This window comes from Salvelinus fontinalis, chromosome 21, assembly GCF_029448725.1.
Source record: "Salvelinus fontinalis isolate EN_2023a chromosome 21, ASM2944872v1, whole genome shotgun sequence".
Classification (NCBI taxonomy): domain Eukaryota; kingdom Metazoa; phylum Chordata; class Actinopteri; order Salmoniformes; family Salmonidae; genus Salvelinus; species Salvelinus fontinalis.
In genome coordinates, this window is record NC_074685.1 from 23,154,658 (window position 1) to 23,175,860 (window position 21,203).

Consider the following 21,203-nt stretch of genomic DNA (forward strand, 5'->3'; position numbering starts at 1 on the left):
TTGTTAGAAATGTTTGTACATTTATTAAAAATATTAAACAGAAATGCCTTACTTACATAAGCATTAAGACCCTTTGCTATGAGACTCGGTGGTGAATTCAATTGATTGGACATGATTTGGAAAGGCACACACCTGTCTATATAAAAGGTCACACCTTTATATAGACAAAAACCAAGCCATGAGGTCTAAGGAATTTTCCGTAGAGCTCCAAGACAGGATTGTGTCGAGGTACAGATATGGGGAAGTGTACCAAAACAATTCTGCAGCATTGAAGGTCCCCAAGAACACAGTGGCCTCCATCATTCTTAAATGGAAGACGTTTGGAACCCCCAAGACTCTTCCTAGAGCTGGCCGCCCAGCCCAAACTGAGCAATCGGAGGAGAAGGACCATGGTCAAGGATGTGACCAAGAACCTGATGGTCACTCAGACAGAGCTCCAGAGTTCCTCTATGGTGATGGGAGAACATTCCAGAAGAACAACCACCTGTGCAGCGCTCCACCAATCAGGCCTTTTTGATAGAGTGGCCAGACGGAAGCCACTCCTCAGTGAAAGGCACATGACAGCCCGCTTGGAGTTTGCCAAAAGGCACCTAAAGGACTCTCAGACAATGAGAAACAAGATTCTCTGGTCCGATGAAACCAAGATTGAACTTGGAGGAAACCTGGCACCATCCCTATGGTAAAGCATGGTGGTGGCATCATCATGCTGTGGGGATGTTTTTCAGCAGCAGGGACTAGGAACCCAGCTAGCAATGAGGAATCGGCGCAGAAGTGGCCCTCTTTTGGGGGGCCGGAACTGATTGAATCCGCCCGGAATCAGGTGTCGGACTCGGCCCAGAATCAAAATGATTGACTGCACAGAATCAGCCCAAGTACATTGGCCCGTTTCCGTCTACCGGAATTTTACCAGAATCCACGCAGAAGTGGCCCGATGCAAATTTAAATAAATGTACACAAAATTACCCGATTTAGTCATTTTAAATATTACTATTATACATTTTATACATACAAATTATACCCATCCACAAAGTTTTAACGATGATCAATTGCCTTCAACAAAGTATCAAAACACCAAAATACTACTTAAACATGAAAGATTCATATAATTTTATTAATGAATTAAGATTTCTTTCTATTTAAGCTATGGTAGTCATTCAGTTTTCTCCATCACTCCTCCACGGTCTGGTCACTTCTCACTCGCTCTCTACTTTTCTCCATCCATCTCTGTCAGCGGCTAGCTGCATCCATCATTTTATTTATTTTTCTACCTTCACATCAGGAACTTCAGAATGGCTGCGATGCACAGCACCTTTGTAATATTAGATAGAGAGAAAATAGAACACTTATTGAAATATTGCCAGAAATGACTCATAGTTTATGCAACTCCCCTATCCCTACAACACTGTTCTATCAATGAACTTCCCAGCTGAAAATGAAATTGACATGCTGGCCTGTTTTATTTAATGAATCACTTGATTCCTCTCTGCCCCATGCAATGGCCTTGAAAGCAAACTTACCGATAACAACACTTTTTAAGGCAAGAGGTTCAAAAGCCTGTTTCCCATTGGCCCCTCTCCAATTCATTTTCATGGCCAGGCCATTTGTAAGGAGTTTTGAGAGGATTCTCCACACATTCTCCTTGGTGTTCATCCCTCCAGACAGTCCCAAATATATGGTCTGAAAAACAAAAATGCATATATGATGAATATAATACTAATTTGAAGTAAGCTGGAATGATACTCTTGGTCAGATTGTGGCTTGGTTGATTACTTTTCAGCTATACATGTAATGATAATGATATCTTGTCATACAAGGTTATTTTTTAAGTCTTGATCTGAAAGCTGACCCTCAACTCTCCTCATGTCTTCCAGCGAGGACATTGGAAGTCGAAGGTCTGTCAAATCTGGAACCTCATCCAGTGTTGATCTGTTCGCCTGAAGCTTTTGAAGCTGCAACACAATCGGCTTTTTCTGTTGCTCAATCATTTCTATGGAGGTTAAGATCTCACGAAGAATTGCTGTAAAAATACAAAACAGAACACAGTTGTGTTTTATCCCTCATATTATTTCAGTAGTTAAAGTTATAAAGGATAATAAAGATAAATGTATACAACATAATCAACGCAATCACATTATAGATCAGGGGTGGGCAACTTTGATGTTGATGGTGGCCACAATATGTACCTTACATGTAACACTTACGATCACACACTGGCTGCTGCTGTTGTTGAATGTTTGGCTCAAGCCTTGTTGGCCGATCAGAATTCCCAGGTGTCTCTCTTCTGTCCACTGGAGGTCTGATAACTGGTGCAGGTGGCAAACCCATAGAGGTGTTTGACTGGCCCTTGAGTGAAAACTTTTCCATTGGCTCCAGAGAGAGAATACAGTAGACGGCACGCGTCAAACGTTTGATTTATGACCCTATGTCCGGATGACGTGTGCATGCCCAAATATGGGCATCCGGTCAGGACATCCTGGCTGGAAGTTATCACGTGATTATGCCCATATAAGTGCATCCTGTTCCTGTTGTCATGTGTTAGAGTGTGTGTTAATTTATGCATATATTGCATCTATTCCTTTGAAGTTGTCATGATGATTGATGTGTAGGGACCTCGTTGAGGGGGGGATGTGTTTGAACATTTCAAAGAGGATAGCCAGACACCCCCTATTTTATTGCCCTTAGGGCTGTTGTCTATGAAGCAGGAATGTCCTGGGGGTATTGGGTTGGGGGAAGACACATTATAAATAAGACCCAGAACAACACAAGCGACCACAATAAACCACTAAAGAAATTAAACATGGATTTTGTGAGCAGCAGTAAAGCAGCGATGACCGTAATAACGGAAGCAGGACCTCGGTTGAAACATAGAGAAAGGTCCGCGTATAAAGCAGCAATATACGATTGGCCAAAAAAGCGGTTTCCAAATGTGTATAGAACAAATACCGCCTGCAACGGTGCTGAAAGATCAAGTGATGATGTCTAATGGACAGCAATGGGGTTATCAGTTTGATTACCAGGCCTGTAGAGTGAAACTCTATACCGTAGCCGAAGGAGAAGAAAATACAGACCAGACTTTAGGAGTGGACTATGGGCTTGAAGACTGGAAGGTTTTTCGCAAGGTGGTGTGTCCCGAACTGAGAGTTATCACAAAGGGGTATAGCGTGTTCACGGGCTACGAGACCCGTTGGGAAGGTACCCCTGGCTCCTCAGGAAGAGTATTTCACACGGTGAAAATAAAAAAGAAAGAATGGACTTCCATGTGGGTGCGTGGAGTTCTATATCAGCAACGAGGAAACCCGCAACCAAAACATTCGTGATGGTGGCCTGACTGGGGATTTTAGGTTGCGAATGCTTATTCCTTTTAAAAGTTGGGATCTAATGGAATTGAAAATGTTAGAGTTGTTGGATGCTCTTTTTGTACATAGCCGACAGCGGCAGAGCATTGTTCGGCTAAGGAAGTGCATGATACACTGCGCAAAAAAATAAAGGGAACACTAAAATAACACATCCTAGATCTGAATGAATGAAAAATTCTTATTAAATACTTTTTTCTTTACATAGTTGAATGTGCTGACAACAGAATCACACAAAAATTATCAATGGAAATCAAATTTATCAACCCATGGAGGTCTGGATTTGGAGTCACACTCAAAATTAAAGTGGAAAACCACACTACAGGCTGATCCAACTTTGATGTCATGTCCTTAAAACAAGTCAAAATGAGGCTCAGTAGTGTGTGTGGCCTCCACGTGCCTGTATGATCTCCCTACAACGCCTGGGCATGCTCCTGATGAGGTGGCGGATGGTCTCCTGAGGGATCTCCTCCCAGACCTGGACTAAAGCATCCGCCAACTCCTGGAAAGTCTGTGGTGCAATGTGGCATTGGTGGATGGAGCGAGACATGATGTCCCAGATGTGCTCAATTGGATTCAGGTCTGGGGAACGGGCGGGCCAGTCCATAGCATCAATGCCTTCCTCTTGCAGGAACTGCTGACACACTCCAGCCACATGAGGTCTAGCATTGTCTTGCATTAGGAGGAACCCAGGGCCAATCGCACCAGCATATGGTCTCACAAGGGGTCTGAGGATCTCATCTCATAATGGCAGTCAGGCTACCTCTGGCGAGCACATGGAGGGCTGTGCGGCCCCCCAAAGAAATGCCACCCCACACCATGACTGACCCACCGCCAAACCGGTCATGCTGGAGGATGTTGCAGGCAGCAGAACGTTCTCCACGGCGTCTCCAGACTCTGTCACGTCTGTCACATGTGCTCAGTGTGAATCTGCTTTCATCTGTGAAGAGCACAGGGCGCCAGTGGCGAATTTGCCAATCTTGGTGTTCTCTGGCAAATGCCAAACGTCCTGCACGGTGTTGGGCTGTAAGCACAACCCCCACCTGTGGACATCGGGCCCTCTACCACCCTCATGGAGTCTGTTTCTGACCGTTTGAGCAGACACATGCACATTTGTGGCCTGCAGGAGGTCATTTTGCAGGGCTCTGGCAGTGCTCCTCCTGCTCCTCCTTGCACAAAGGCTGAGGTAGCGGTCCTGCTGCTGGGTTGTTGCCCTCCTATGGCCTCCTCCACGTCTCCTGATGTACTGGCCTGTCTCCTGGTAGCGCCTCTATGCTCTGGACACTACGCTGACAGACACAGCAAACCTTCTTGCCACAGCTCGCATTGATGTGCCATCCTGGATGAGCTGCCCTACCTGAGCCACTTGTGTGGATTGTAGACTCCGTCTCATGCTACCACTAGAGTGAAAGCACTGCCAGCATTCAAAAGTGACCAAATCATCAGCCAGGAAGCAAAGCAACTGAGAAGTGGTCTGTGGTCACCACCTGCAGAACCACTGCTTTTTTGGGGGTGTCTTGCTAATTGCCTATAATTTCCACCGGTTTTCTATTCCATTTGCACAACAGCATGTGAAATTGATTGTCAATCAGTGTTGCTTCCTAAGTGGACAGTTTGATTTCACAGAAGTGTGATTGACTTGGAGTTACATTGTGTTGTTTAAGTGTTCCCTTTATTTTTTTGAGCAGTGTATATACGAATCCTGAGGATTATGATTCAAAAGAACCCCAAGAAGGGACATCCTCAGAAGGGTCAGCCCCCAAAGAAAACTAAGTACGTGGCTGCGTTAACCACGCCCTGATACCACGCCCCGATACCACACCCTGATACCACGCCCTGATACCAAAGGACTGGTTCAATAATAAAAGGAGTGCCCATAAAGCCTCCGGTTCTTCATTTCAGCATATACCATGGATATTCATACAACATACCACGACTCCGATACGTCATGGGTGCCAGAACCTAAGGACTCTATGCCTCGAAGCCCACCATTCTACTCCCCCCTGGCAAGACCCCCGACACCACAAACATGTACACAGCCTGAGGATGTGTTTGATGGGGTGGTCAGTACTATTTTTGTGGACACCATCAAGGCCTCTGTAGCCACTTTTAGACATGGTGATTGGAGAGAATATAAGAGAAAATGCATAGGTTTTGAGATCAATCACCCCAGCCAGCGCCATCATCTGTGTTTATACAAGCCCCCAAGATACTACTTCTTCAACCATTTTGAGGAGCTGGTGAAAAGACTGTGGTCCTGCAGGTTTATCCCTTCGCTGGTCAGAGCCCTGGAGTCTATGGGTCTTGTGCCGTCTATTCCCAGAGTTTACGGGGTAACCGAGGCTTTCCTACATGAACTGGAGGAGAGGATCTACATCCACAAGAAACTCAAAGAAATCCGACACACCCTGGTGGACGACAACATATACAGGGAAGCTGTGGTGGCTGTGTCACGCCCTGACCTTAGTTGTCTTAGTTTTCTTTATTATTTGGTTAGGTTAGGGTGTGACAAGGGTGGTTTGTTTACATTTTGTATTGTCTTGGGGGTTTTGTATGTTATGGTTTTTTCTAGTCTAGGTACTTATATGTCTATGGTTGCCTAGATTGGTTCTCAATCAGAGGCAGCTGTTTATTGTTGTCTCTGATTGGGGACCATATTTAGGGAGCCATATTCCTTGGGTATTTTATGGGTTGTATGTCTATGTGTAGTTGCCTGTCAGCACTCATTTTTGTATAGCTTCATGGTTCGTTTGCTATTTTGTTAGTTTGTTTAGTGTTTAGTGTTAACTTTCACTGCTATGCGGATGACACACAGCTGTACATTTCAATGAAACATGGTGAAGCCCCAAAATTGCCCTCGCTAGAAGCCTGTGTTTCAGACATAAGGAAGTGGATGGCTGAAAACGTTCTACTTTTAAACTCGGACAAAACAGAGATGCTTGTTCTAGGTCCCAAGAAACAAAGAGATAATCTGTTAAATCTGACAATTAATCTTGATGGTTGTAAAGTCGACCTCGGCGTTACTCTGGACCCTGATCTCTCTTTTGAAGAACATATCAAGACTGTTTCAAGGACAGCTTTTTTCCATCTACGTAACATTGCAAAAATCAGAAATTTTCTGTCCAAAAATGATGCAGAAAAATTAATTCATGCTTTTGTTACTTCTAGGTTAGACTACTGCAATGTTCTACTTTCCGGCTACCCGGGTAAAGCACTAAATAAACTTCAGTTAGTGCTAAATACGGCTGCTAGAATCCTGACTAGAACCAAGAAATTTGATCATATTACTCCAGTGCAAGCTTCCCTACACTGGCTTCCTGGGCAAGGGCTGATTTCAAGGTTTTACTGTTAACCTATAAAGCGTTACATGGGCTTGCTCCTACCTATCTTTCCGAGTTGGTCCTGCCGTACATACCTACAAGTACGCTACGTTTACAAGACGCAGGCCTCCTAATTGTCCCTAGAATTTCTAAGCAAACAGCTGGAGGCAGGGCTTTCTCCTAAAGATCTCCATTTTTATGGAATAGTCTGCCTACCCATGTGAGAGACGCAGACTCGGTCTCAACCTTTAAGTCTTTACTGAAGACTTATCTCTTCAGTAGGTCATATGATTGAGTGTACTCTGGCCCAGGAGTGTGAAGGTGAACGGAAAGGCTCTGGAGCAACGAACCGCCCTTGCTGTCTCTGCCTGGCCGGTTCCCCTCTCTCCACTGGGATTCTCTGCTAATAACCCTATTACAGGGGCTGAGTCACTGGCTTACTGGTGCTCTTTCATGCCGTCCCTAGGAGGGGTGCGTCACTTGAGTGGTTTGAGTTACTGACGTGATCTTCCTGTCTGGGTTGGCGCCCCCCCTTGGTTTGTGCTGTGGTGGAGATCTTTGTGGGCTATACTCGGCCTTGTCTCAGGATGGTAAGTTGGTGGTTGAAGATATCCCTCTAGTGGTGTGGGGGCTGTGCTTTGGCAAAGTTGGTGGGGTTATATCCTTCCTGTTTGGCCCTGTCCGGGCGTATCATCGGATGGGGCCACAGTGTCTCCTGACCCCTCCTGTCTCAGCCTCCAGTATTTATGCTGCAGTAGTTTATGTGTCGGGGGCTAGGTTATATCTGGAGTACTTCTCCTGTCTTATCCGGTGTCCTGTGTGAATTTAAGTATGCTCTCTCTTATTCTCTCCTTCTCTCTTTCTTTCTCTGTCTCGGAGGACCTGAGCCCTAGGACCATGCGTCAGGACTACCGGGCATGATGATGATGACTCCTTGCTGTCCCCAGTCCACCTGGCCTTGCTGCTCTTCTGCCTGCGGCTATGGAACCCTGACCTGTTCACCGGACGTGCTACCTGTCCCAGACCTGCTGTTTTCAACTCTCTAGAGACAGCAGGAGCGGTAGAGATACTCTCAATGATCGGCTATGAAAAGTCAACTGACACTTACTCCTGAGGTGCTGACTTGTTGCACCCTCGACAACTACTGTGATTATTATTATTTGACCATGCTGGTCATTTATGAACATTTGAACATCTTGGCCATGCTCTGTTATAATCTCCACCTGGCACAGCCAGAAGAGGACTGGCCACCCCTCATAGCCTGGTTCCTCTCTAGGTTTCTTCCTAGGTTTTTGCCTTTCTAGGGAGTTTTTCTTAGCCACTGTGCTTCTACACCTGCATTGCTTGCTGTTTGGGGTTTTAGGCTGGGTTTCTGTACAGCACTTTGAAATATCAGCTGATGTAAGAAGGGCTATATAAATACATTTGATTTGATTTGAACAACATTTCCTCAGCGGCTCCCCCAAAGGTGCGGACTCCGACCGCAAAACCTGAAACAAAAAGGGAGAGTTAGGGGAGATGTCTAGTGTCGGTGGCGGCTCTGGTGTGGGGTGAAGTACCCGCTCATCCCGCGGACCTGCCAGCATCGGGGGCGGCTCTGGTGCGGGACGAAGAATCCGCTCAGCTCTCGGTTCCACCATCTTTGGTGGTGGCTCTGGTGCAGGCCGAAGAACCCGCTCATCCCGCGGATCCAGCCATGGACCCAGGCTGAATACTGTACCTGGACTGGACCTCGGTGCAGAAGAAGGCTCCTGCCTTGGAGCTGGACTGGACGCCATGCTCAGAATGGGCATCGGCGCAGGGGAAAGCTCCAGCCACGGAGCTGGAGGTTCCGGACCGTTGACCGTCGCAGGAGGTTCCGGACCGTGGACCGTCTCAGGAGGTTCCGGACCGTGGACCGTCTCAGGAGGTTCCGGACCGTGGACCGTCTCAGGAGGTTCCGGACCGTGGACCGTCTCAGGAGGTTCCGGACAGTGGACCGTCTCAGGAGATTCCGGACAGTGGACCATCTCAGGAGATTCCGGACAGTGGACCGTCTCAGGAGGTTCCGGACAGTGTGGGGACCGTCGCCTGAAGATCTGGACTGGGGAGGCGCACCGGAGGCCTAATGCGTGGGGCCGGCACAGGTGGCCCTGGACTGGTGACACGCACCTCAGGGCGATTGCGAGGAGCAGGCACAGGACATACAGGACTGGGAAGGCGCACTTGAGGGAGAGTGTGGAGCAGGCACAGGACGCGAAAAGTGCAAATCAATCCCATTCCGCCGACCACCCTTTGTGGCCCCCCAAGGTTGTCCTTGGGCTTTCTGTGGCCGCAAACCACGGTGTCATCGCTGTCCTCCCTTCTCTCCCTGCATCTGCTTCCACGGAAGGCTTTTCGTCTCCAGCCACAATTTCCTCCCAAGTCCAGAATGTCTTCTCCTCCTGGGCACGCTGCTTGGTCCTGTTGGAAATTCTGTCACGTTCGTTTGTAGAGACGGACCAAAACGCGGCGCGATATGAGTTCCACATACTTTATTATTAGTGAAACTTAACAAAACGAAACAATAAACGAACAAACCGTAACTATAGAGGTGCTATGTGCACTAACTCAAAACAATATCCCATAACACACAGGTGGAAAAATGCTACGTAAATATGATCCCCAATTAGAGACAACGATAGCCAGCTGCCTTTAATTGGGAATCATACCAAAACAGCAACATAGAAAAAACAAACTAGAACCCCACATAGAAAATATAAACTAGACTAAACCCCTAGTCACACCCTGACTTACTCTACCATAGAAAATAAAGGCTTTCTATGGTCAGGACGTGAAAATATATATACTTTTGTACCTGTTTCCTCAAACATCTTCACAAGGTCCTTTGCTGTTGTTCTGGGATTGATTTGCACTTTTCGCACCAAAGTACGTTCATCTCCAGGAGACAGAAGGCATCTCCTTCCTGAGTGGTATGACGGCTGCGTGGTCCCATGATGTTTATACTTGCGTACTATTGTTTGTACAGATGAACGTGGTACCTTCAGTCGTTTGGAAATTGTTCCCAAGGATGAACCAGACTACATTTTATTTTTCTGAGGTCTTGGCTGATTTATTTCGATTATCCCATGATGTCAAGCAAAGAGTCACTCAGTTTGAAGGTATGCCTTGAAATGCATCCACAGGTACACCTACAATTGACTCAAATGATGTCAATTAGCTTGTTAGACGCTTCTAAAGCCATGCCATCATTTTCTGGAATTTTCCAAACTGTTTAAAGGCACAGTCAACTTAGTGTATGTAAACTTCTGACCCACTGGAATTGTGATACAGTGAATTATAAGTGAAATAATCTCTGTAAACAATTGATGGGAAAATGACTTGTGTCATACACAAAGTAGATGTCCTAACCGACTTGCCAGAACTATAGTTTGTTAACAAGAAATTTGTGGAGTGGTTGAAAAATAAGTTGTTATGACTCCAACCTAAGTGTATGTAAACATTCGACTTCAACTGTATTATTACAAAAATTACCCAGTTACTTAATGTCCAAATTGGATAACAAATATTATTTACTGTTGAAGTTTAACGTTATATTGTAAACACAATCACAGAAACACATAACGTGAACGAACTCTGACTCCGCGATAATTTTACCAGACCATTTAGCAAACGATACCACAAACAAAATATAATAAATAGATTACCTTTAACGTTAGAACTGTCACAAAATAACAATAATTAGCTGGCTAGCTATTTTGTTTCCATCTTAACAATAGGGGTATCTACCGTCTTGATGAGTTCTAGTGACAGTTTATGACAGTTGGAATACCAACTGCGCAAATGACTTTCAATGCTGAAATCTAAAAGTAGTTTGTCTTCCGTATCAATTCTATTTGAACTACCATTTTATGGAAAAATACATCAATAATGAAATGTTAATCATCTGTCAGAGAGTAGCCACAATCGGCCCGAGCCACAAGTAATATATTTGGGCCAGATAACTCACCAGAATCGGCCCGAGCTCAATCCCCGCATCCTAGCCATAAGTAATACTGCCGAAGGCGGGCCAGACTCAGACCACATGACGTCGGCCGAGTCTGGCTCTCAGCCGAGTGCCCCAACTCTCAACCGGAATCGGCCCAGATCCCCTGTGCTAGCTGGGAAACTAGTCAGAATCGAGGGAAAGATGAACAGGGCAAAGTACAGAGAGATCCTTGATGAAAATCTGCTCCAGAGCGCTCAGAACCTCAGACTGGGGCGAAGGTTCACCTTCCAAAAGTACAGCGAATCTACAGTAAGCACACAGCCAAGACAATGCAGGAGTGGTTTCGGGACAAGTCTCTGAATGTCCTTGAGTGGCCCAGCCAGAGCCCGATCAAACATCTCTGAAGAGACCTGAAAATATCTGTGCAGCGAAGCTCCCCATCCAACTTGACAGAGCTTGAGAGGATCTGCAGAGAAGAATGGGAGGAACAGGTGTGCCAATGTTGTAGCGTCATACCCAAGAAGACTCGAGGCTGTAATCATTGCTTCAACAAAGTACTGAGCATAGAGTCTGAATACTTATGTAAATGTAATATTTCTTATTTTTTCTAAATATACATTTGCAAACCTTTCTAAAAACCTGTTTTGCTTTGTCATTATGGGCTATTGTGTGTATATTGATGAGTAAAAAAAACGAGTTCATCAATTTCAGAATAAGGCTGTAACGTAATAAAATGTGAAAAAGTAATGTGGTCTGAATACTTTCCAAAAGCACTGTATATGCTGTATTCTAGTCATTGCTCATCCTATATAACTACTGCTGTACACACTGTTCATACTGTCTATACATTTATATATATATATTTATATTCTGGTCTCTGACATTTTTCTGGATTATGTGTGTATAGTTTGTTTTGTATTATTGCTAGGTATTACTGCACTGTTGGAGCAAGAAACACAAGCATTTCACTGCTCCTGCAATAACATTATGCAAATCTGTGTACGCGACCAAATGTTGATTTGATTAGATTTAAGGAGTCCCAGGAATACTTATATAATTAAACACAGGCTTGTATCAAACACAAGAGAGTGTGAGATGACAACAAAGAGATACAACGAGAAGTAACCCACTCAGGCTGCAGCTATGTGGGAGTTAACATGGATTTCTTCAGTTATCATGGCAGAGCTACAGGCTTTTGACCAGAGAGCTGATCCTAGTAGCTGGAAGTTTTATAGTTTGCTGCTCTCTACTGGGCAAAAACGATACTAGCTCTGCTGGATTGACTTGCTACAGTACTAAGGCCAAGTTGTCAGCTCTGAGGCATTAAGATTAATTCCCCACCATTTATACTAGCATTACATTATGATTTTTCACTTTTCACTATTGACATGCTTTCATAGGTTTGATGTAATAATTTCAATATTACAGCCGATGATTTAGGAAATCATAGTTGACAATCAGCACTGTGCTGTGATTTGGAATGAGCAATTCAAAGCATGTCAGCCGTAGTAATCTGCCATGACCATATGGAAACGTGACTTGTGTGTGTTGATACAGTCCTATTTCAGAACATGACATACTTGGGTTTCTGTATTTTACTTACAGGATTTGAACAACCCTAGTCTACGGTAGATAACATGACAGAAGTATGAAGTTCTTACCTCAAAATGATTCTGGAGGTTCTGGAAGTGATGCCTTCTTAGACAGAAATACTCCTGTGATGTACACTTCACATCCTGGAAAAAGACAAGACATGCAGAACCATTTCAGACACTGTTTTGATTGCCTATGTACTGTATGATATTTTATATTACCGTATGTTATTGACCCTAACTGTCATTGGCTATTGAAGCCAATACATGCATGGCTGCATTTACATTTTCCCCCCATTGTAGTACATGTATTAGCCAAAACATGACACCCACCCTGTATTCAAGAGCATGTTGTGTCTCAACTGATTCCGGGCACAACACAAAAACCTTCCATGATGTAAAATAGGGTCTACGCGGTTTTGGATAATAGATGTTAAAGGGGCAATCTGCTGTTGCTACATCCATTTGTGGACTAATACATTTATCATATGTACCCATCGATTCTTGAATAATATAACGTATAAATGTCTCGTGAGCTTAGTTCAACTGCCTAGTCGTACAGGACCCAAGCTTGTTTTACTCCAATGTTTGTAAACAAAGTAAACGTATACAAACACTATATAGCCTCAAAACATGGTTTCAACTATAATTTTGAGATGGTCAAACCATAGTTTACAAGTTTTTAGATAATTGCCATTAAAGGTAAAAAATATATATATATAATTTTTATAAAAATATATTTTTCCAGAAATTCTAAAATTGTTTGACTAGCTAAGTGTTGCACATTAGTATGGCTAACTAGCCAATACAGTAGCAGAAGGAGAGATATTTTTCTAGTTAGGACCCACCTGGGTCTGAGCATGGTTGCCAGTATCTTCTATCTTGTCATGCTACATAGTACAGAGCGTAAGTACCGATGTCGGAAATGAGAAGCAGGTATGGGGAGTCAACATTTAATAAAAAACAGACATGAAACAAGACAGGCACAGCGTCACCACATATAGTGGAGGTAATAACAGGTGATTGAGTCCAATAATACACTGATGCGCCTGACGAGGAAAAGCAGGTGTGCGTAATGCTGGGGAGCCTGGCGCCTTTGAGCGCCAGGGAAGGGGAATAGGCATGACACAGAGGTATGTTTAACCCTAACCTTAAACCGACACGGTTCTTATACTATAAAGCTACAAACATTTAAATATATTTTGTTCTTGAAGAAAAGTTTAAGATTTCAAGTCAATTTTCTTCTGATGTTCTTTTCAGCATAATGTCGCTGCAGGTATCATTTTCAGTCAATCACCTGCATTCTTATGCCACAAATATCACATCATGCAAACCATTTGGAACATTGAGATAGTTTAAAGGGAATATTGTAGAAATGTCCTTTTATCCCATAAATTGTTGCAATTTGACCCAATCTACCCGTACAATGCAGACTTGATTGTTGAATTATGGGGAAGTAGTCCTGATCGCAGTGAGGTAATCAAGTCCCTAAACCTCAAATTCAACTAAGTCCCTAGTGTTTAAGTCCCGAGTCCTATAGATAGAGTACCAAGTTGAGTCGTGAGTCCCTTGAAAGGCTAACGATGTGGTTCAACAATCTTTGAAGCTACATTTCATAATGTTGAAAGCTAGCTGACTTACAATGATGCACATTAGTAGGGCTAACTACAGTAGCTACTGTTTAGCAAGGGAGAGATTTTCTGATAAAATCACTACTGGTTGAGTTCGAGTGACAACTGGTCGAGTCCGAATCGAGTCACGGAAAAACTGAATTAGATCTGAGTGAAATCTGATTCCTGGAGTGTATTCATTAGACCAAGACCGTAGCAAACTGTTAAAAACAATTGCAAAGAGGTTTGCAACGGAAACCGGTTACTACAAAAATTGTTTATATTGGACAAATGCAGGTAGGTCCCTCCCCGTTTCATTCCGTTTGCTTCTGCTGGCTTCCGTTTGGTTCCTAGTGAATACACCCCTGTGGCGCGTTCAGTTTGGTTCAATGTTTGCTATGTTGTGTGTCGGTTTGTATTGAACAACACAAATTCCCCAAAATGGTTTGCACTGTTATACAACAGCTTTTGAAGTGTGTTTGCTCCCTGTGGGTGTGGTGAGGTATGGCCTGATCAATATGGGTGTGACCATTTGAAATCGCAAAACTAGTGAGGCACATCATACACAATCTGGGTTATCATTATCACGCCTTTCTACAACTAGTCATTCAGTTCGGTCTCTGTTGAATTGAACAGGTACTGAACGCACCCCAGGGGTTTACTTAATATAAGGAAGTTGAAATGATTTATACTTTTACTTTTGATACTTAAGTGGTTAAAGCGTTGGGCCAGTAACTTGAAGTTTACTGGATCGAATCCCCGAGCTGACAAGGTAAAAATCTGTCATTCTGCCCCTGAGCAAGGCAGTTCACCCACTGTTTCCCGGGCGCCGAAGATGTGGATGTCGATTAAGGCAGCCCCCCGCACCTCTAAGATTTAGTTGGTTATGTTTCCACTTGCCTCTAAAGAAAGGTGTATTTAATGTTCAAGCATTCTTATTGGTTGGTTCAACTCTGATGACAATAAGGCGTGTTGTGATTGGCCCCGCTTGCAGATAGGGGGAGATCACGAACGTTAGGTCCTCCCAGTATGAAAATGTGATGCAAGGGCTAGGTCACGTTCTGAATATTGTTTTATATTTTATATTTTACAATGTGTACAAGTTTGCTGTACATTACTGATTTATACATGTGTGGGTATATGGTACCTGTTAGGGATTGGGGGGCTTTCTGGGATGTGCTTTGGCATATGATTGCTGTAAATAAGTGTGTTAGCTAGCATACACCGCTGTAATGGTCACATAAGCCCACTGCTAACACAGTTGTCTTCATGCCACAGATTTTGCCATCGACAGCCATCAATATCGTTAAGACCTGCACAACTAACGTGCTGTTTCCTATTTAACAACAGCAACATAAATAAATGATGCTCAACTGGCAACACTGGCTGATGTGATTTATTTGGACAAATACAACGCAAGGAGAGTACGATTTACATCTGTTACATAGGTATCCTCCTTTCCCTTAAGTATCAAAAGTAAATGGAATTGCTAAAATGTACTTAAGTATATTTAAAACTAAAAACTTTTAGACTTTTACTCAAGTAGTATTTTACTGGGTGACTTTCACTTTTACATTAGTAATTTTGTGTTAAAGTATCTTTACTTTTACTCAAGAATGACCAACTGTTCCGGATGACTGTGCGATCACGCTCTCCGCAGCCGATGTAAGACCTTTAAACAGGTCAACATTCACAAGGCCACAGGGCCAGTCGGAATACCAGGACGTGTACTCCGAGCACGCACTGACCAGCTGGCAAGTGTCTTCACTGACATTTTCAACCTCTCCCTGTCTGAGTATGTAATACCAACATGTTTCAAGCAGACCACCATAGTCCCTGTGTCCAAGAACACTAAGGTAACCTGTCTAAATGATTATCGACACGCAGCACTCACGTCTGTAGCCATGAAATACTTTTGAAAGACTGGTCATGGCTCACATCAACAACACTATCCCAGAAACCCTAGACCCACTTCAATTTGCATACCACGACAATCCCTATTGCACTCCACACTGCCTTTTCACACCTGGACAAAAGGAACACGTACATTATGTGGGTATACTATTCAATGACTACAGCTCAGCGTTCAACACCATAGTGCCCTCAAAGCTCATCACTAAGCTAAGGACCCTGGGACTAAACACCTCCCTCTGCAACTGGATCCTGGACTTCCTGACGGTCCGCCCCCAGGTGGTAAGGGTAGGTAACAACACATCCGCCAAACTGGTCCTCAACACGGGATCCCCTCAGGGGTGTGTGCTCAGTCCCCTCCTGTACTCCCTGTTCACTCATGACTGCACGGCTATGCATGACTCCAACACCATCATTAAGTTTGCTGATGACACAGCAGTGGTAGGCCTGGTCACCGACAACGATGAGACAGCCTATAGGGAGGAGGTCAGAGACCTGGCCGTGTGGCGTAAGGACAACCTTTCCCTCAACGTGATCAAGACAAAGGAGATGATTGTGGACTACAGGAAAAGGAGGACTGAGCACGCCCCCATTCTCATCAACGGGCTGTTGTGGAGCAGGTTGAGAGCTTCAAGTACAGTTTTGAAGAGGGCACGACAAAACCTATTTCCCCTCAGCAGACTGAAAAGATTTGGCATGGGTCCTCAGATCCTCAAAAGGTTTAACAGCTGCAACATCGACAGCATCCTGACGGGTTGCATCACTGCCTGAAATGGCAAATGCTAGGCCTCCGACCGCAAGGCACTACAGAGGGTAGTGCGTATGGCCCAGTACATCACCGAAGCCAAGCTTCCTGCCATCCAGGACCTCTATACTAGGCGGTGTCAGAGGAAGGCCCTAACAATTGTCAGACTCCAGCCACCCTAGTCATTAGACTGTTCTCTTTGCTAACGCACGGCAAGCGGTACCGGAGCGCCAAGTCTAGGTCCAAGAGGCTTCTAAACAGCATCTACCCCAAGCCATAAGACTCCTGAACAGCTAATAAAATGGCTACCGAGACTATTTGCACCCCCCCACCCTTCTACGCTGCTGCTATTGTTATTATCTATGCATAGTCACTTCATAACTCTACCTACATGTACTTATTACCTCGACATCGGTGCACCCGCACATTGACTCTGTACACGGCACCCCATGTATATAGCCCATATTGTAGGTATTTTCTTAAGCTGCATTGTTGGTTAAGGGCTTGTAAGTAAGCATTTCACTGTAAGGTCTACACCTGTTGTATTCGGCACATGTGACAAATAACATTTTATTTTGATTTGAGTACTTCTTCCACCACTGATACTTTTGAAGTTGATGATTTCTCGTGGACCTAACTATAAACTAATTTATATAATTTAATTCTAAATGCCTACTGCTAGAAATAAAACTGCATTTTAGCTATAAGAATGTTTGCTTGCAGGAAAAGGATTGTCCTGACTTTCAAGAAAGTCTAAATTGTTTCACCTTGCTTTTCTGGTTGGCTGGCAAGTTTCACCATCCGATTATTTCAGATCTATTGGAGTGCAAGTCTTACCATGGAACAGACCTTGGTGATATGTTGGCACGTGAGATTTATTAGCATATGGCAAATATTTGTAAATTATTGCATTCTATCCATGCTGGCTTTCATGGCTACCTGAGACATGAAACAAATGCGTGGGAGGCCTTACATGTTGTTGACAATTTATTAATGTGTAATTTGTCTAAATGAGTAATGGAAACGCTTCAACCACTGTAACGATCGTCTGTGTGGACCAAAGCGCAGCGTGGTAAGTGTTCATTCTTTTATTTCAACTGAACACCAATAACAAAAATAAAACACGAAACAGTCCTGTCAGGTGCAGAAACACAAAACAGAAAATAACTACCCACAAAAACCATGTGGGAAAAAGCTACCTAAGTATGGTTCTCAATCAGAGACAACGATAGACAGCTGCCTCTGATTGAGAACCACACCCGCCAAACAACAAAGAAATACAAAACATAGAAAATGAACATAGAATGCCCACCCAAATCACACCCTGACCAAACCAGAATAGAGACATAAAAGGCTCTCTGCGGTCAGGGCGTGACAACCACTACGTCCTCCATTTGACAACAAATTTTCATGCAAATATAAAACAAATCTGTATATAGAATATGTGCGCATTTTCCCATCAGTGGTGTGTTTCCATCAAACTGACTTGTTGCAGATAAAAATCAGTGTGTGATGACGTGGTGCACACAATGTACTTTTTCGTTTAAGTTTTCATGTACTGAATAAAAATCTAAAGTTCAATGTATTTCCATTGCATTTTCAACCCTACCGATTTACTTTTGTCACACAAACTGGTGCATTAAATAGCAAATGTTCCTACTCTGGTCTTGGCCCATGTGTTCTAGCCAACAGCTCAAAGAAGTGCAGGTAGACTAGTCTACATGATGAGACTCTTATGGATGAGAGCAATGATATTTTTAGTTGTCAAACGGCAGTCAAGCATCAACCCTCATGCCACCAGAATAAAACCCTCAATATTTATTGGAAAGGAGCATCAAGATCACCGTGCACTTTCACAAACCTGTGAAGTTCATAACTTATTTCATCTGTTGCCCAATAAACTGAATGTTTTCCCGAGCCGTAGTAGGAGGACTACACACACCATGTTATCTCGTGGCTCCCAATTTTACTTTGATATTGTCACGTTCCTGACCTGTTTTCCTTGTTTTTGTATTTGTTTAGTATGGTCAGGGCGTGAGTTGGTGGGCATTCTATGTTATGTTTTTCTATGTTTAGGTTCATTGTCTATTAGCCTGATATGGTTCTCAATCAGGGACAGGTGTTTTACGTTTAATCTGATTGAGAACCATATTAAGGTAGGTTGTTCACACTGTTTGTTTGTGGGTGATTGTTCCTGTGTATGTCGCACCACACGGGACTGTTTCGTTTTCGTTCGTGTATGTGTTCATTCCTGTTAGTGCGTTATGTTCTCTAGTTCAGGTTTGTTCACATTGTTTTGTAGTTATTCAAGTGTTCTTCGTGTTCGTCGTCTTGTTTAAATAAATTTCATCATGTATTCCACCTATGCTGCATATTGGTCCGATCCTTCTCGCCTCTCCTCATCCGAGGAGGAAGAAATAGACGAACGTTACAGATATGATGGTTGTTATATCAATATTATATCATTTTTCGCATAATTAATTTTACAGGCACAAAAGGATCCTGCCATGTCGAACAACCAAATGATCTGACTGCATTTATAACATCACAACTGTCATGTTTTATTTATATGGTATGACTTTACTTGCATTAATAAAACTGGATGGAAACGTGGTTACTGTAGGTTGTGAAAAATAGTTTTCTGTCCATCTGTTTTTATCGATACAAGATAGTTAAATGGAAAGGCCCCCTAGCAGACAATTGTCTCATCTATTTTCTATACAAACTTTCTGTTGACAAAAACAATCACTGGGCAACTTATATATATTTTTTTACCTTTATTTAACCAGGTAGGCCAGTTGAGAACAAGTTCTCATTTACTACTGCGACCTGGGCAAGATAAAGTAAAGCAGTGCGACAAAAACAACACAGAGTTACACATAAACAAACGTACGGTTAATAACGCAATAGATTTTTTAAAATGGAAACATAGCTAGTGTTAGGGAGGAGGTGGCGCTGCTGCGGTGACACTATTACCGCCACACCGGCGGTCACTAGATTTCAAAAAAATGGAAACATAGCTATAGGCTATGCAAATGTGCAATAAAAGAGTGATGACCTCTACTAAAAAGAGGAGCCTCCCATCAGCTTTCTATAGGCTAGGCCTACTAGGGGGGGCGATCCCATAGAGTTATAAAATGCTAAAATTAAGCTAATTAATGTAAACGCTGATTTGTTTGTCCTATAATTGTAAAGAGTGGTTCTTCATATTTCCAGGTCAAAGATGGTGACAGGCAATCAGAAGTAAGTTTGAGAGCTCAATATAAGTTTTTTGGATGATGCCAACCTGTTGATTGACCGGGTGGAATTGAAATGTTGGTATGTTCCATAGAAAATTATAGATGCCTCTAGTGGCCAAAAAGCTGTATTAGCATGGGCAGTGCAATTGAGGGCTTCCACCATTTTAACTCAGTCAACTGGGTGGGACTTCATACTTCATTGGCTGATCCCTCCTGGTGACCCTGTTGGAGTCTTGTCAAACCGGGTGAGAGGGATCAGCCAATCATTTAAAATGCTGTCACAGATGCTATAATGGCACAGATACAAAGATGAGTCCTCTAGCTCTAGGGTATGTTCCATTCTGAAATGCATTATTGGTAAAAGGTCTTCAAAGAATTCGAACCCCTCATTTATCTGGGGTGTAACTATTACTCCAGACTAGTTTTTCTATTGAACAGGTTCAGCAAACAGGGAGGGACCTTTTATCAACAGTTTGGAGTAATGATTACACCCCTGTAGTGGCCAGACAGGGAAGGTTGGGTTGTTCCTGCTGCTGCAATTATTAAGGCAATGGTTGTGTTCCCCTCCTCAGATGTTGCATACATCAACCAATGGTTGCATGCCACTTCATCGACTGTGTCATCAACTGACTGATCGATACGATGTGGTTAGCTGCTACCTAAAATACCTTCCAGGCGTTGTAAGATGTAACAGGCATCAGCAACGCCTGTGCAGAGGAACGCTCCACTTGGCATTACTGAGGCCTTGCTATGTTAGTTCAGCGCTTGGATATGAAGTGAAATCAGTGCCAACATAAATTGAATTTAGTCATTTTGAATTTGTTATGCGCAAATTGAATCATTAAGTTAATAAATTGAACTTGTATTTCATGATTTGAAACTTAACTGAATGAATATTGCATTCAGTTTTAACAAGTAATTTCAAGTTAATTGAATATTCAAATTCAATTAAATGTATTTACTCAGTTTCAATATGGTCGATATTGCATTAATTCCAGGGTTTGAAAGCAATATGCCCAGGGTGTTGCCTATGGTTTTGAATCTGAATTTAGAGAAGTGAATATGAAAACTGAATCTGAAAGCATGCATATTGAAAATTATGGAATTCAAATACAATTTCTGTTGACACTGAAATCACTCCATACTCTGACTTATTGAATTCAATTAGTGTTGATTCATAGATTTATTGGTTTCAGTTTATTTGTCATATTTACTGTAAATATTGTACTGTAAGTACTGTTGGCGCAGGCATAGAACTTTTAGGCCCAATGCTTTTAGGCCTATTTTATTCTTCACTGTGCAAATAAAAGCCCTCAGAGGTAGAGGAAAAAGTGAGGGATAGGGAGAGGGGGAATGGGAAGAGACGGAAACAGATAAGAGGATCAGTTGATCACACAATGGTGAAATCAGGTTTTTAACAATGCTGTGGTATAAAACAATGTGCATTAGTAATAATAACAATAATA

At 43.2% G+C, this 21,203-nt stretch overlaps 1 protein-coding gene across 1 annotated transcript; it reads right to left on the bottom strand.

Annotated features, from left to right (window-relative positions):
* LOC129818465 (uncharacterized) lies at positions 1–11,155 on the bottom strand. The gene is made up of 4 exons (XM_055874381.1): positions 2,202–11,155; positions 1,847–2,017; positions 1,518–1,677; positions 1–1,309 (listed from the first exon to the last, which is right to left on the bottom strand). The coding sequence occupies exon 1, from the start codon at positions 8,680–8,682 to the stop codon at positions 7,708–7,710; it is 975 nt and encodes a 324-aa protein (XP_055730356.1). The 5' UTR covers positions 8,683–11,155; the 3' UTR covers positions 1–1,309; positions 1,518–1,677; positions 1,847–2,017; positions 2,202–7,707.
* Between the last annotated feature and the right edge of the window lie 10,048 nt (positions 11,156–21,203).

Coding starts and splice junctions, on each gene's coding strand:
- LOC129818465 (XM_055874381.1), bottom strand. CDS start 8,682: ATGGTCCACTGTCCGGAATCTCCTGAGACGGTCCACTGTCCGGAACCT.